Genomic DNA, 14,839 nt, shown 5'->3' with positions numbered 1-14,839 from the left:
GCCAGGGGGGTTAAAGACATTCTAGTTTTAAAAAGGTTGCCCAAATTGTGCAATTTCTCACAGCCAGAAACTGTAAAAACAATTTGAACTTTCCAACTGTCCTTGAACTACTCGCTTTGTTCGCTTTGTTCTGTCTCAGTTGGAAGTGGAAACAAATGAAAATATGAGCAGTAAAATACAGCATAGACCCTTAATGTTTTCATGGTGCTGGTAACATTGGTGGACATTTGTAAAAATGAATTTGTCAATGTTGTAAATGTAAAACAAATAATGAAAGTAGCTCAATTTTCGTTGTTTCTTTTTATGATTTATGGCATGATAACTGTGTCATGCTATGCTTTTTATGAAATTATTTCTGCTTCTAGCATGGTTGTGCTGTTTCCATAGAGATACAGGAGTTTATATTGTATTGAAAAATGAAAAAGTGAAAAAACACCCAGAGACTGACTGAAGTTCAGAGGGTTAACTAATTTGTACACAACCAACAACAGAGACATGTCCTTACACCTTTTAGTAGATCAAAGAGAAAGATTATATGTGGTGTGAAAGTCTGTAGTCTGATTTTACTGTACCATTAAAATGCTGCTGTTGTTGTTGCTGTAAATCCACTTGAAGCCTCTGTCCATTATCAGTCAGCGACAGTGTCCCCACACGGATCAAAGGATCAGTTGTAAAGTCCAAGAAACAATTACAGTCACAGAGTGAGGCCTCACATCAGGGTCACTGCCGTTCTTACATGAAGGTCGCTGAAGTCTTGACATTTTGATCAAAGAACAAATACCAAAGAACAAAGCCCCAAAAAACTGTCTGGTTCAGTTTTGTGTTGCGTCTCATGTTCAGAAACATTCTCTTGGCAGCTTTATCATTATTCCACATGCTCAGCAAATTGACGGCCTTGTAGCATCACAAAGCCACGCTATATTTTTCTCCCCGAGTGCTTTACTTTGCACATTCATTTGCCCAAAAAACTCACTTGACAGACAGTGGTGCATCAGTCAGGTTCAGCTTGAAAGTAAACTATGATACAATTATGATACGATTAACCAGCTGTTCTTATCTGATCCTGTCACATGTACCTGTCAGATGTCAGATAAGTGTACGTCTTAAATACACAATCCACGTGTTCGCAAATACACCTCAAGGTAATGATGTCTTCAAAGTGTGTCATGCACACACTCACAGAGCAGGGTAGAGCCATTGTATCGCTCAGCATGTGCCATTTCTAAACAGAGACTATACAGAGATTTCTATAAAACAGTAAGGTCTCCTCTACTCTTTTTTTCTACTGCCTCTCTGTCAGACAGCACATGTTGGTATGGAAACTGGCTTATAAACCTTTCAGGTTGCCAACGAACGAAGTCACATTGCAGCCATGAAGCAGCCTCTCAAAATATTGCTTTGTGTTTTCTGATGAATAGAATTGAGAAAGACTCATTGTGTGGACTATTCTGCAGGTCATGATACAGCGTATAGTAGCTTCAGCAGCGGAGTGCAGAGGCCAATGAGTTTTCACAGAAAGTGCTGGATTTATGAGACGTCATATCAAGTCTTTCAATGACAGAATAACTCCCACACAGCAACCTTGAAATTCAGCAGTGCTTCAAAATTTGACTCATCTTAAGATCTTTGCATACAAAACACTTTAATATTTATGTAATTTGATCATTTGATATTTCATCAACTGCATACAAAGAAAGAATAAGTCTTATTGGGTGCAAATTTACAGTTTTTTGCTTCAGGTAATGAAGCAAGCACAATTTTCTTATTTTCAAAGTACAACAACATGTTCTGTTTGGCAGTTGTCAATATTTGCTGTCCACAAGGAGAAATATGAAATGTGTGAGTTTTCTAAGCGCCTTTTCCGGCATCCCACTGGCAGCACTATTGATGCTTGTAGGATACTCATTGTTTCCAAGTGCCGTGCCTTTCAGAGTCGAGTCAGGCTAACCAGCGCTCTGCTGAAATAGGTTATCAATACAAACAGTACAGCTCGCTGTTTAGTGTGTGTGTGATTGCGTATGTCTGCGTGACTTTCCACTGCAGGGCGTGTCATTGTCGCTTTCCTGCTGTTGTTTTACTGCTTGTGTTGTTTAAGGAAATTAGTATTGAGTAACAATAAGGTTAAGTACTTTTCACACACAGACACACACCTTTTGGTAGGCTATTACACCCTGTGGTGTAACACTTTTAACCAAGGCTCTTTACAGCGCTGTGAGAGCATAAGTTGTCGGCACTGATGGCCCCAGCAGGAGTCACACCATAACCTTCTGGGGTTTTCTCAGTTCCACATCTTCTTACAGACACAGACTAATTAAGTAATGGCACAAATGCAGCACTATTCTACAAACAGGGGACAAGTAAAAGAAAATACCTGATTTGGTCACTTTTTCTGTTAACCCATAATAAAGTCATAAAAGAACCAAACTTCATGAATGTTTTTTGTGACAAAGAAGTATCTGTTCCAGTCACTCTATCAGAGAAAAATCAGAGTTGTAGAAATAACTGGAAACTCAAGAGAGCCATGACATTATGTTCTTTACAAGTGTATGTAAACTTTTGACCTCGACTGTATTAGTCTGGTTCTGTCATGAAGTAGGCTAGCATCGCACGTTACATGAAGACTTTATACATGTGGCTTTTTATGGTACAGTCTTGACCTGCGCAATAGTGTGTCTTTGCTCGTGGTTCAGATTTGTGTGTGGTGCTCACACGGTGAATTTGGATCCTTTTTAAGAATGTCCTCATCAGACTTTCATCAGAATACCTTCTACTGATCCCTGATCCAATCTGATGGTCTATACCATATATTCCCCCCGTGTAATGCCTCCTTCTACCTTATCCCGCTCCTCACCTAGCAGAAGCATTTCCCCAAATGCACATGGCTCATCAAGCCGAGCTCATTTTTGAAGAGGCCTCCTTAAGATGGGAACCACTGTTGTTCCACAGAAAAGGTTTGTCAATGGATTAGCTGATCCCTTTCAAGCTGAGATGGGGTTGCAGTGAAGGAGACGCTAATGTGGCTTTGGACAAAGGTGCTCAGAAAATGAAGTGGATTCTCTTGATTTTAACAGAGAAAAAATAAACAATGAAATGTCAGAATGTCTGTGCAGACACAGTAATGTGTCAGCTGGAAGGTCATTATAATCAGCAAGTGTGATCACAAGTATGATGACCATAAAAATGTGTGAAAATTTAATTAGCATTCTGACCATACAGCTAAAGGAAGAGCCAGAGGAGTAAAAACACATCTTCGTCTTAACTGTTATTTTTATGACTCAGTCAGATCAGCAGGAAGAAAACTGCTGGTGTGGGGGAAGAGAAAGACTCCCACTCAATTGACACCTGTGTGTGTGTGTGTGTGTGTGTGTGTGTGTGTGTGTGTGTGTGTGTGTGTGTGTGTGTGTGTGTGTGTTCTGTTAATATAGCTCCACCATTATGTAGATTAGCCCTATTCCCCTGAGTGCACCTTTACCATTTAGAGCCTTCAATCACTCTGCTGCTTTATGGGAGTCAGGACAAGCACACACATATGCACACTGGCAGACTTCAATACAGATGCACTTTCAATCACTGTTTTTTATGGACATTTTATACATACATAAAATTGCATCGCACCCAACGGCACATCCACTTGATCCACACATGTATATCAGATTAAGGTTACCAGTCGGCTCTTTATCACATTCCAGATGCACATACGGCTAATTATGTGCTCCTGCGCTGTATTTATTAATGCTGCTGCACTTTGTGTATCTGTGTGAGTGTGAAAGAGCAATAGAGTGAGTGATCACAGGGTGGCTATGTGTGCTGATTGCATTTGGGCAGCAACGACAGACCGTGTTTTAATCACAAACTCGGGATCAATACCCTTCAGCGAAACTATGGCAGTAAAGATGTTTAGCAAGCGCGCGTGTGTTTGTGTGTGCCAGTTTGTGTGGAAGGTAATGTAGATCACTGAGTCCACAGCAGATGAAGAGCGACAGTCTTTGAGGAGCATTTGCTTTGAACTAACCTATTTTCAGGTGCGTGTTTGTGCTTTCCGGGCTGCTTGTGCTGTTCTGAGTATATGCAAGGGTCTCTGCTCTCCTGCTTGTGTGTTTTCATACAAGCTCTCTCTGCGATTGACACAGTGCAGAATTGATAATATGAACTGTATGCAATGTGGAGTATCTTTCTGTGTATTTTGCTGCTATTAGCCAACGTTGGTCAATACAGTCTGAAGTTCAGCTGCACTGGAATAGCCTTTCACTGTGTTTACAAAACAGGCAGCCTCAGGGTTTCCTGGATATTACAGCATTTAATAGCAGAGCACACTCAGCTCAACATGACTGCATGAACTCAGAGTCGACCTCTGACTAGCTGCCCCTGTGAACTCTCTACCTCAACTTGCCTCTTCATGTTTTAAAGGTCCCAGGCTGACCGGATTTATACATTTGGTGAATTTGTAGTATTTTGCTACAGTATAGACACATCACTGATATAATGCACAGTATATACATTGGAGGCAGCATACTACACCTACAGAATACATGTGAGATTTAGTAATACATGGTAAAAATGTGTCATAATATGCCACAGAATCTAATTAGTGCCTGATCAATGTGATTTTGTATGAGTACTTAAAATTGCCTGTCAATTTTCTTCCTCAGTTTTCAAAGATCCATCATTTCCTTCAGGCAATTTCAGTCTCCAGTGAGCGCGTCTAAACAGAACCTAGTTTTGATTGTTTTTTCCAAACAATTAACATTATCTTCTCTCAGTCAGGCCAATTTTCAGCATTTGAACCGAAGCGGCTTACTTCATTTGTTCATTAGTCTGCTGTAATCCCACACTGTGCCTGTTTGTCTGTGATAGCTCCAAATCTCTGCTCAGTCAATAGCCTTCTACTTTCAGTAGCATCACCTTTTAAGAAAGTATCATTACAGGATGATGTTCTTATCCTCAGCCACGACGCATCTTTAAAGAATCACGAGAATCCCCTAGGTATCCATTGTGATATGACATGACGTTGTGCGTAGCTGCTGGCTAGTTTGTTTTTAGTAAATGACTCTCAGGTTCCCTGTCATACTGATGGACTACATGAGACAGACCTATTCAACCTGTTGTACACCTTCATGTTAAATGTCCTGTCACTACCAATGTCACCTCTGAGAGTCAGCTGTCAATGCCACCCGGGACTCTTCCTGCTGCATTTTGAAGCACATATGATGAATCTGCCAGCTGATTAAATGTATGGAGCTGTCGGGATGAAGATCTGTGTCACTGTGTTCCTTTTAAGCTGGTTGTAAGGATATAGTAGGGTTCATTCAGATTCATATTTTCAGGATTTATTTTTGAGGAATTTATCCTGTTTCATAACGCCACTGTGCCAGCAATAGCAGTGGCTGGAGGGGTTGTAATTTCGGGTTGTCTGTCCCAACATACATTCGTCCTATTCTCAGTAACGTGATGTCTCTTGAATGCCTTTAGGGACTTTGGGCACAAACCTTCACTTGGATTTAAGCATGAACTGATTAGTCTTTGATAGTGACCACACAAAAGAAAATTTCACACAAATGCCTGGCAGGATAAGTGAATGAAAACATTTCTACATCCAAAAGGCTGTAACTCAGAAATAGAACGGGAGACTGTGACCTTTCCCCACATTTTGCTTTCAGGTACATGTGTTATATGTTTCTGTAAACTGGAGCTTCACTGGTTGGCCGAGGCATACAAGCACAAGGCATTAATTCTCTTGTAGATCCACGAGAAATTGGTTATAATTATGGGTGGAAAAAAAAGCAGAGAAAACACTAATTTTCAACCACTTTCAGCATCACTTCCTATTGCATGACATATTTTCTAAACTTTGTACATTGCAAGAGGAGCTCACTGACTGTGAATTGTAGTGAAAATACAAACAGTGCAATCTCACACTTATTACTAGCTGTTCTGGAGCTTCTGTTCATGTTCTTTTGTAAGGGCCCTGTCACACTCTAGCATATAGAGCCAGCGTCTGAGGAACGTATCGAATATTTCTTAAAATTGTTTATACGCACAACTTTTCAGCGTATGCGGTCGATTTTCGGTTAATGACCGTTAGAGTAACGTGAGCCTAGCGTACCGTCAGCGTATGAGTAGCATATGCATAGTGTATGTAAGCGTATGTGATGTGTATTTGAGTTGGACGTATACCGACGTATGAGTAACGTATATCAGCGTACCTCCGATGTATGAGAAACGTATGCGGAACGTCAGCCACACGTATGATGAGCGTACACAGCTGGTGATGTTGGGACCAACCCTGTCCAGCAGTTTATCATACATTTCTGGAGGCATGTGTAGGAAGTTCCTGAAGGCTCTCTGATCTTCATTTCTCAATTCAACCATAAGCTGGTCATAAAGGCCAAATTGACGCCGCCTTCCAATCCAAGGTTTCACCCAGATTGCATGTCTCATTCTACGCCTTCTTCTTCTGTGTCAAGCATACTCTTGGTGATGTTGCAGCACAGCAACCTCCATCTCTGAACTGCTGGTACAAACTGATACAGATTGGAAATGTGAGACTTTATATACCCCCCATACGCTGGAAATACGCATGTAATACGCATGGGATAAGTTGGCTCTACGCTCAGAACACGTTAGGCATAAGTTGAGTACGTTAGACTGTCGTTAGAACTACCATCATAACGTTAGCCATTCGTTAGACACACGTCAGACACACGTTCATTATACGCTCCTCTAACGCTAGGTTTCCTGACGCACTCAATTTCAACGTATGAGAAGCGTACTCGACGTATGTGTAACGTACTTTCAGCGTACCTCTAGCGTGTTCAGCGTATGAGGAACGTATGAGGAGCGTAAAATTCATACGTCGGCAAAAGCTGAAAATTTTTGTGCATGTTCAAAAAGTTTTTTGGCCGTCAGCGTACATCAACGTACCCCGGCATACTAGAAACGTATTCCAGCGTACCCCTAGCGTGTTTCAGCGTATGTCAGCGCATTCCCAAAAAGTCCATACGTTCCTCAGACGCTGGCTCTATACACTAGAGTGTGACAGGGCCTTTACAGCTGATAGCTTAAAGTTATTTTTAGCCAAAATAGACAAGAAGTCCCTCATCACTATAAACCATGTAATCTGACTCTCAGCTTTAGAACAGCTACTAGATGGACTTTGGGATTTGTTGTTTAATCAACTGCAAAAGGCTTCTGAAATCTCATAGATATATAAACATTTTTTGATCTGCTTCATTTTTGTTCATGTTGGGATGAGATTCTGATCGTGTTTAAAGGACTTATAAGTTCACTTCTGATGTCGGATCCTAAAAACTCACCTCTGTGTATCATAGCTAAGAAATCCTCACCTCTCTCTCCATCTCACTGCAGCTCAAGCACACCAGTGTTTTTCCACACTGTAAAACACTCTGTGCTGCAGAATTGAGGAGTATTTTTGAGTCATTCAGCTATACATGTTCAAACTAAATGCTGATTTGCATGAAGAATAAGGAGACAAAGAGCCCCATGAGACAATTCGACAAGATTACTTACTTTGGGATATGAAATCCTGAAAGTCTGAATCTGTGTGTGTGAGACTGTCATTATTATGCTCAGCGTCGGCTTTGACTCTAAGGATGTGTCCTCCAGCTAATAAAAACATCATATGGATGTGTTATCAAGGTAAACTTGACTTTCCCCTGAGGGGATTTTAAATTTTCATGACATGAGAAGTCACTTGTCAGGAAAGCATGGAACTGTCATTTTAAATGCTTGAACAAATAACCAGTGATGCCAGCTTCCAAAATCTGTCTGAAAATAATAGCTTTTTAAACAAATTAATCACCGTCTTCAAAATAAACAGTTAAAAGTGAGTCCTTCATGTGCAGCACCTGAGTGTTTTGGCTCCGTGCTCGCGTACACACTGACAACGAAGAGGCAAAAGATGGGGAGGGTTGAGAGAGGCAGTAAGACCCAGAGGAGGAACAGAGAGAGAGAGAGAGAGAGAGAGAGAGAGAGAGAGAGGGAGGTGGGAGGAGAGAGGAGAGAGGAGGAGGGACTGTGCTGACTGCCGGCTCTATGCGTTGCAGCCCGTGGTGTTAGCGCGCCAGTGTGCGTCTCAGCCTGCCAGCGCCAGTGTGTGTATCGGTGCGTCGCCGTGTGTGTGAATGTGTGTGTGACTCCAGCGCTCTCTCTGCGTACGACAGGTGGAGATGACATGACTGCACTCGAGAGGGAAAAAGGAAAGGACCTGTAAGGACTTCACACAGACGCACACATCAGCGCACTCTTACCTTTTCCCCTACATTCCCTCACACACACCTTTAAATTCCTGCACTCCTCAGATAGATAAATTGTTGACTCTGTGTGTGTGAAAAGGCTCTTTTTCCAGCAGCTTATCGCTCAGACACCTGATTTCATGAGTGAACAGCAGCAAACACACAAACTGACTGTTGTTTTTGATGCCCGCAGACGTGGTCAGCAAGTGTTTCTGCGTCCTGAGGAGAGTTCAGCTCCAGCCCTGACTACCAGACAGTCCACCACGTTGTCCGAACAACTCCAGGTAGGATCCTCTTCTCTTCTCTTCTCTTCTCTTCTCTTCTCTTCTCTTCTCTTCTCTTCTCTTCTCTTCTCTTCTCTTCTCTTCTCTTCTCTTCTCTTCTCTTCTCCACACTGAAAAACAGGATGCTATATGCTTGATGCCCTCTGCCCTCTTCTGTTCCTTCCTTCTTTCAATTTTTTTTTGCCATCCTCTTTGATCGAGTCTGTAACGACTAGTAACAATCTCCACATCCCTTTTGAGGAGCAGTTTTCTTCCTTCATCACACACTTCAGTCCTCCCGTCATCCCTTTTCTGTTCTCGCTTTTGAGAACGATTAACTTTTCTCTGGAGGAGAAGTTCTGACTCCTGTTGCTGCAGCTCTCTGTGTTTGTGTTGACTGAGTCAGTGAGACACTTATTACTTCCTCGGGGCTTCTGTTTCTTTGTGTGTGTCTGTACGTGTGAGAGATGGTTGGATCCGATAATACACAGAAAGACAAACCATAAAACAGCTATTAACATGAAAGAGAGGAAATTAAAGACACTGAGAAATTGTTTCTGAGGACCATCACAAGCACCATCATCTCTGTTTGTCTGTGTGTTTAAAGCCACTCCGTTTTGCAGCCAAATTGATGTCTTTTGTCTTCAGATCAGAAAACCTCCTTTCATTCTTGCCCATCTTTTCCGTCATGCACCTTGTTTTGATCTGTGTTGCACCTTCGTTTGCATTCAGATGATTTACGAAATACAAGCTGATGCATAAAAATTTAGAATTGCTGCTCTCTTGCATCTTCTCACGTGCCATGCAGCAGCACGAGTGTGTGTGTGCATGTGTGTGTTTGTGATTTCTATTGCAGAGGGATTTAATGTTGGCAGCTAAATAGAAAAAATGTTTGATTGGCTGCCAGTGTCAACATGTTGCGCTCAGATCCAATTACCTAGACATGTATATGCACACAGATATGCAGGCACATGCGCACATACAAGAGCCCCTCACACACCTGGAGTTTGCGATTCTTGCAGAAAGAGACACACAAAATGCAAAATACTTATTCATTAATCACTGTCAGTGTGTTGCAGGACAAAATGCATACATGCATATTTGATGGTATCAGTGCAGCTCTATCTCTTGACATTTCAAACGTGCTCTCCATGATTACTTCCCTTTAAGCATTTAATTTTCCTTCGTTCACCTCTGTGTACGTTCGTGGGTGTGTTTTGTTTGTGTATCGAATGTTACAGTGTACCGTCAACCCTCCACGTGTGAGTTTCCGCAGTTTTGTTGCGCAGCTGAAAGTCTTGTCCAACTGCATTCCTCTCTTACAAACCGGTGTTTGTTTTTAAATGGCTTGCTGCTGATGGCTCCTTGTTCACTGTAATACTGTCTATAATTTGACGGCTGGTGAACATGCAGCGTGTGCAGCGCCTCCACTAAGGGCGACCTGAAAGAATGACATCTGTTCAGATCTCAGAGGTGTGTTTGAAAGGACAAGAACGCTGTTCTCTTTTTTTTCTCTCGATCAGCAAGATTTTCCAGTTTTGTCTCTGTGGGTCTAAAAAAAAAGGATTTTCATGACTTTTCCTGTGTGATTCAACAGTAAATGACAAATGTGTCTATGAAAATCAACCATCTCAGTGTCCAGTGACGCGTATTTGCATCTCTGCATATGTGCAGTCATGCGTCACAGACATTCTGTGATTCTGCACATTTGAATGTTTCTACAGTATCGGAGTCAAATGCATGTGTGTGAGGCAGTAAAAGCAGCAGGTTAATCTCTTCTCAGTCTCCAGTGGAACAGATGTGAGGATTAATTCGTCAGGGAATCGGGGTGGTGCTTCTATGGCTGTGTTTGCGAGGCAGACACTGCCTAGTTGCACAAAACCTTGAAAATAAAAAAAAAGGTGTTTTTGGGAATCCTGTGTGTGGATGTTTGCTCTTCTGGGAGTCTGTGTGTCAATACGAATGCATTTTCCGTTTAATAGCTGTTTATTTTCACACCTATCAAAACCTCACAGATGTGATGTTTACGTGTGAGGCTGTGTGAGTTTCCACAAGTGTTTGCATCTTGTTTAAACAGAAAAAATTCGAAGCAACACTTGGGGACAGGTGTGTGTTGATTCACCTGTCTTGATTCCTCTCCTCCAGCTCCGAGTTGACTGTCATCCTGATCATTTTGTCAGCACAGATGTCTCCACAGTTCTCTCTCATTTAGCCAAAGATGATGTGTGCGAGTTGAAAGCAAAGGAGTATTCTTTGCTGAATGTTCAGGTGGAAAAAGCCCATTTAAACTTCACCAACACAGACGCGAGGCACATCCTTGTGTGGATGTGTTTGGGTGTTTTCGTGTGTGTGTGAGCCCTGAATGGCTTGACCTTAATGAAAGTGTTTCTGCCGGATGGAGTAGGTTTAGGCTATTAAAGTTTGCACTCTGTAGTGTTATATTTTTCAGTTTGGGGACAGATGGGAGGCTCTGCGCTCTGACCTCACTGCTGGAGGAACATGAAGAGAGAATTTTCTTACAGGAATAAAAACTTGATGACTATTGCATTAGTTGCACTCACCATGTGCCTGTTTGCCCACATGTACTGGCTTGTCCTTGTGGTGGAATGGTTAATGTGATTTAACAAATATACTGATTTGAATGATTACAAAAGACAGTTTCACTTGGTGGTTAACACCTCTGTGAATTGTTTTATTTCTCACTCTAAAAGATTTCTTTCGCTTGTCATTGCATATACAATAAGATGTGCTTGTTTACCTTTTATCTTTATTATGTAGTCTGATGTTGACAATGTGGGAATAGCAACAACACTGAACTGTAGCTACAGTTGATTCTTTCAGTATTAGTCAAACATGTATTTTCTCCAACCCCCAGCCAATTTCCCAAAATAAATTTTATATTTGATAAATGTAATAAATTCTTTTTGCAAAGCTTCATCTAAAAACTGCATCAATGGCAGCCAGCGTCTGATGCAATAAACTAACAGAGCTCCGACTAATATCTACCATTTTCAGTTTGAAGGGAGACGCGAGGAAGCAATAATTTAGACCTTCAGTTCTGATATGGCCATTTCAGCCTTGTGCAAAACCTCCAGTGTGTCTTTATACCTTCTTGTCTGCATCGCTTTTATTCTTAATGCGAGTAAACCAGCAGCCTGACATGCAGCAGCAAATACAGAGCTTGATATTCAATCAAGTAGACAGCACTGGAGCAGCTTAAGATTGAAACAAATTATCTCTAATGGCAGCAGAAGACTGGTGACCTCTGCAGATAGTGTGCCACTGTAGGATATATGAAGTGGTGTAGGAGCTACTACAGCGAAAATGGATTGGAACTCATTTGGCTCCAGCAGATAGCCAGTGTACCACACGACCCTGAAAACCTGCAGGAGCTGTCTGCTCTGTGAAGATTCAAGCAGACTCATACATCGTAGTGACAATATCTTGAGGGCTTGTGTTCTTCATGGAGATGCACCACAGCAGGCCACAGCAGTTAAATTATACCTCAGTCATGTATAATTTGTGTAAGCAAAGGCTTTAAACAGAGAGTGAGGAATGTATGCGCACACAAAACAAAGCACAGTGACAGAAGAGGAGAGAACTTTGCATAATAACTGCACCATTTACATGCATCAAAATTTCCATGATGATAATACACATTCAGATTTTTTTTGCGTAACCTGTTTAGTGCTCAGTATTATGGTCGTAAGGAGCTCCAGATACTGTCAGTCACAAACTTAGTATCCACCAAATGTGTGCTTCTGCTCTCAGTTGCATTGCCCTGATCAATGGTGGCTTGAAGTAAACTATCAGGAGCATCGCTCATAATGTTGTGCAATTCCCGCTCTTCAATTCTCGAACGCCGAGAGGGCTGCTGATGACAGGTGAGGTGTGACATGCATGAGCAGCAGCCGCAACAGCGCAGATTGTGTGGTGAGCTGACAACAGGAATCAATTCCTCACTCTGTAGTGGCAGGCAAACTTGGTTGCTCATTAGCTGATCAGGATCACAGCGCTAGTTGAGTTTGCTGCATGAACTAGGCTGCAGACCTTACTTTAAATTCATTTTTTTAAGGAACAAGCACAGCATTGATCCAAGCAATTACAGTTTTTTTGCAGATTAACATGTAGTTTGAGTCAAGGTTCCATCTGAGAAACAAACTCTTCATTACAAGTAATGCTTGTTTGTGCATTAAATTCATTCATAAAGATGGATTCTGCTGAGCTTGTTTTGATCGCAGTAAGTTGCACACGCACTGAATTTCCAAGAAGGTGTTATGTGTACAGTCTCGCTGGGCGGTGCTCAGTTGGTCGTCCATTGATCATGCTGAGCGCAGAGCAGCCATTAAAATACCACCCACTTGTGCATCGTGAAAAACAACCCTCTGCCTTGCAATTAAAACACTGACCAGAGCCGGCGTCAAGGCTGACAGCAAGAAGAGCAACAGTTTCACAGTTTGTTGCGATTTAAATTTGTGAACTTCACATTCTACAATTCTACAATTTCATTTAGCAGATGCTTTTGTCCAAAGCGACGTACAACACAAGCAAGAATTCAGACATATTCAGACACACATATACCCTGAGTAAACCCTGAGTAAAGATCATATTGCTTTTATTTTGTTTTTGTGCATTTGGCAGTTTAGAGTTCACACAATATCGTCATGCAGCAGGTTTGAAACATTTTTCCTTGTACAGAGTCATGATGCAGCAGCTGAAGCAAGGAAGAAGTTTACACACGTGGACAAAATTGTTGGTACCCCTCAGTTAAAGAAGGAAAAACCCACAATTCTCACTGAAATCACTTGAAACTCACAAAAGTAACAATAAATAAAAATTTATTGAAAATTAAATAATCATTAACAGCCATTACTTTTGAATTGTTGATTAACATAATTATTTAAAAAAACAAACTAATGAAACAGGCCTGGACAAAAATGATGGTACCTCTATAAAAGATTGAAAACTATTTGACCAGAGTGACATGATTAACTCAGGTGTGTCATTTAATTGACATCACAGGTGTTTCCAAACTCATAATCAGTCAGTCTGCCTATTTAAAGGGAGACAAGTAGTCACCCTGCTGTTTGGTGAAAAGGTGTGTACCACACTGAACATGGACAACAGAAAGCGAAGGAGAGAATTGTCCCAGGACATCTGAAAAAAAAATTATAGACAAACATCTTAAAGGTAAAGGCTATAAGACCATCTCTAAACAGCTTGAAGTTCCTGTGACAACAGTGGCTCATATTATTCAGAAGTTCAAGACCCACGGGACAGTAGCCAACCTCCCTGGACGTGGCCGCAAGAGGAAAATTGATGACAAATTGAAGAGACGGATCGTTGGAATTGTATCCAAAGAGCCCAGAGCAACCTCCAAAGAAATTAAAGGTGAACTCCAAGGCCAAGGTACATCAGTGTCAGATCGCACCATTCGTCGTTGTTTGAGCCAAAGTGGACTTCATGGGAGACGACCAAGGAGGACACCACTGCTGAAAAAAACTCATAAAAAAGCGAGACTGGAATTTGCAAAAATGCATGTTGACAAGCCACAAAGCTTCTGGGAGAATGTCCTTTGGACAGATGAGACCAAACTGGAGCTTTTTGGTAAGGCACATCAACTCTATGTTCATAGACTCAAAAACCAAGCATACGAAGAAAAGAACACTGTCCCTACGGTGAAACATGGAGGAGGCTCAGTAATGTTTTGGGCTGCTTTGCTGCATCTGGCACAGGGTGTCTTGAAAGTGTGCAAGGTACGATGAAATCTGAAGACTATCAAGGCATTCTGGAGAGAAATGTGCTGCCTAGTGTCAGAAAGCTTGGTCTCAGTCGCAGGTCATGGGTCTTCCAACAGGACAACCATCCAAAACACACAGCCAAAAACACACAAGAATGGCTGAGAGAAAAGCGTTGGACTATTCTAAAGTGGCCTTCTATGAGCCCAGATCTGAATCCCATTGAACATATGTGGAAGGAGCTGAAACATGCCATTTGGAGAAGACACCCATCAAACCTGAGACAACTGGAGCTGTTTGCTCATGAGGAGTGGGCCAAAATACCTGTTGGCAGCTGCAGAACGCTCATTGACAAATACAGAAATCGTTTAATTGCAGTGATTGCCTCAAAAGGTTGTGCAACAAAATATTAAGTTATGGGTACCATCATTTTTGTCCAGCCCTATTTCATTAGTTTGTTTTTTTAAATAATTATGTTAATCAACAATTCAAAAGTGATGGCTGATTTTGATTATTTAATTTTCAATAATTTTTTATTTATTGTTACTTTTGTGAGTTTCAAGTGATTTCAGTGAGAATTGTGGGT

General features: G+C 41.5%; 1 protein-coding gene across 1 annotated transcript in view; it reads left to right on the top strand.

The window, feature by feature from the left end:
* Nucleotides 1–14,839, top strand: part of LOC110955310 (cGMP-dependent 3',5'-cyclic phosphodiesterase) — a 199,684-nt gene that overhangs the window by 63,995 nt on the left and 120,850 nt on the right. Inside the window, 1 exon segment of the mRNA XM_022200242.2 lies at nt 8,446–8,536. Within this exon segment, the coding sequence (XP_022055934.2) occupies nt 8,446–8,536 (91 nt within the window).

Source organism: Acanthochromis polyacanthus, chromosome 13 (assembly GCF_021347895.1).
Source record: "Acanthochromis polyacanthus isolate Apoly-LR-REF ecotype Palm Island chromosome 13, KAUST_Apoly_ChrSc, whole genome shotgun sequence".
Lineage (NCBI taxonomy): Eukaryota > Metazoa > Chordata > Actinopteri > Pomacentridae > Acanthochromis > Acanthochromis polyacanthus.
This window is presented reverse-complemented; position numbering and strand designations above follow the sequence as displayed.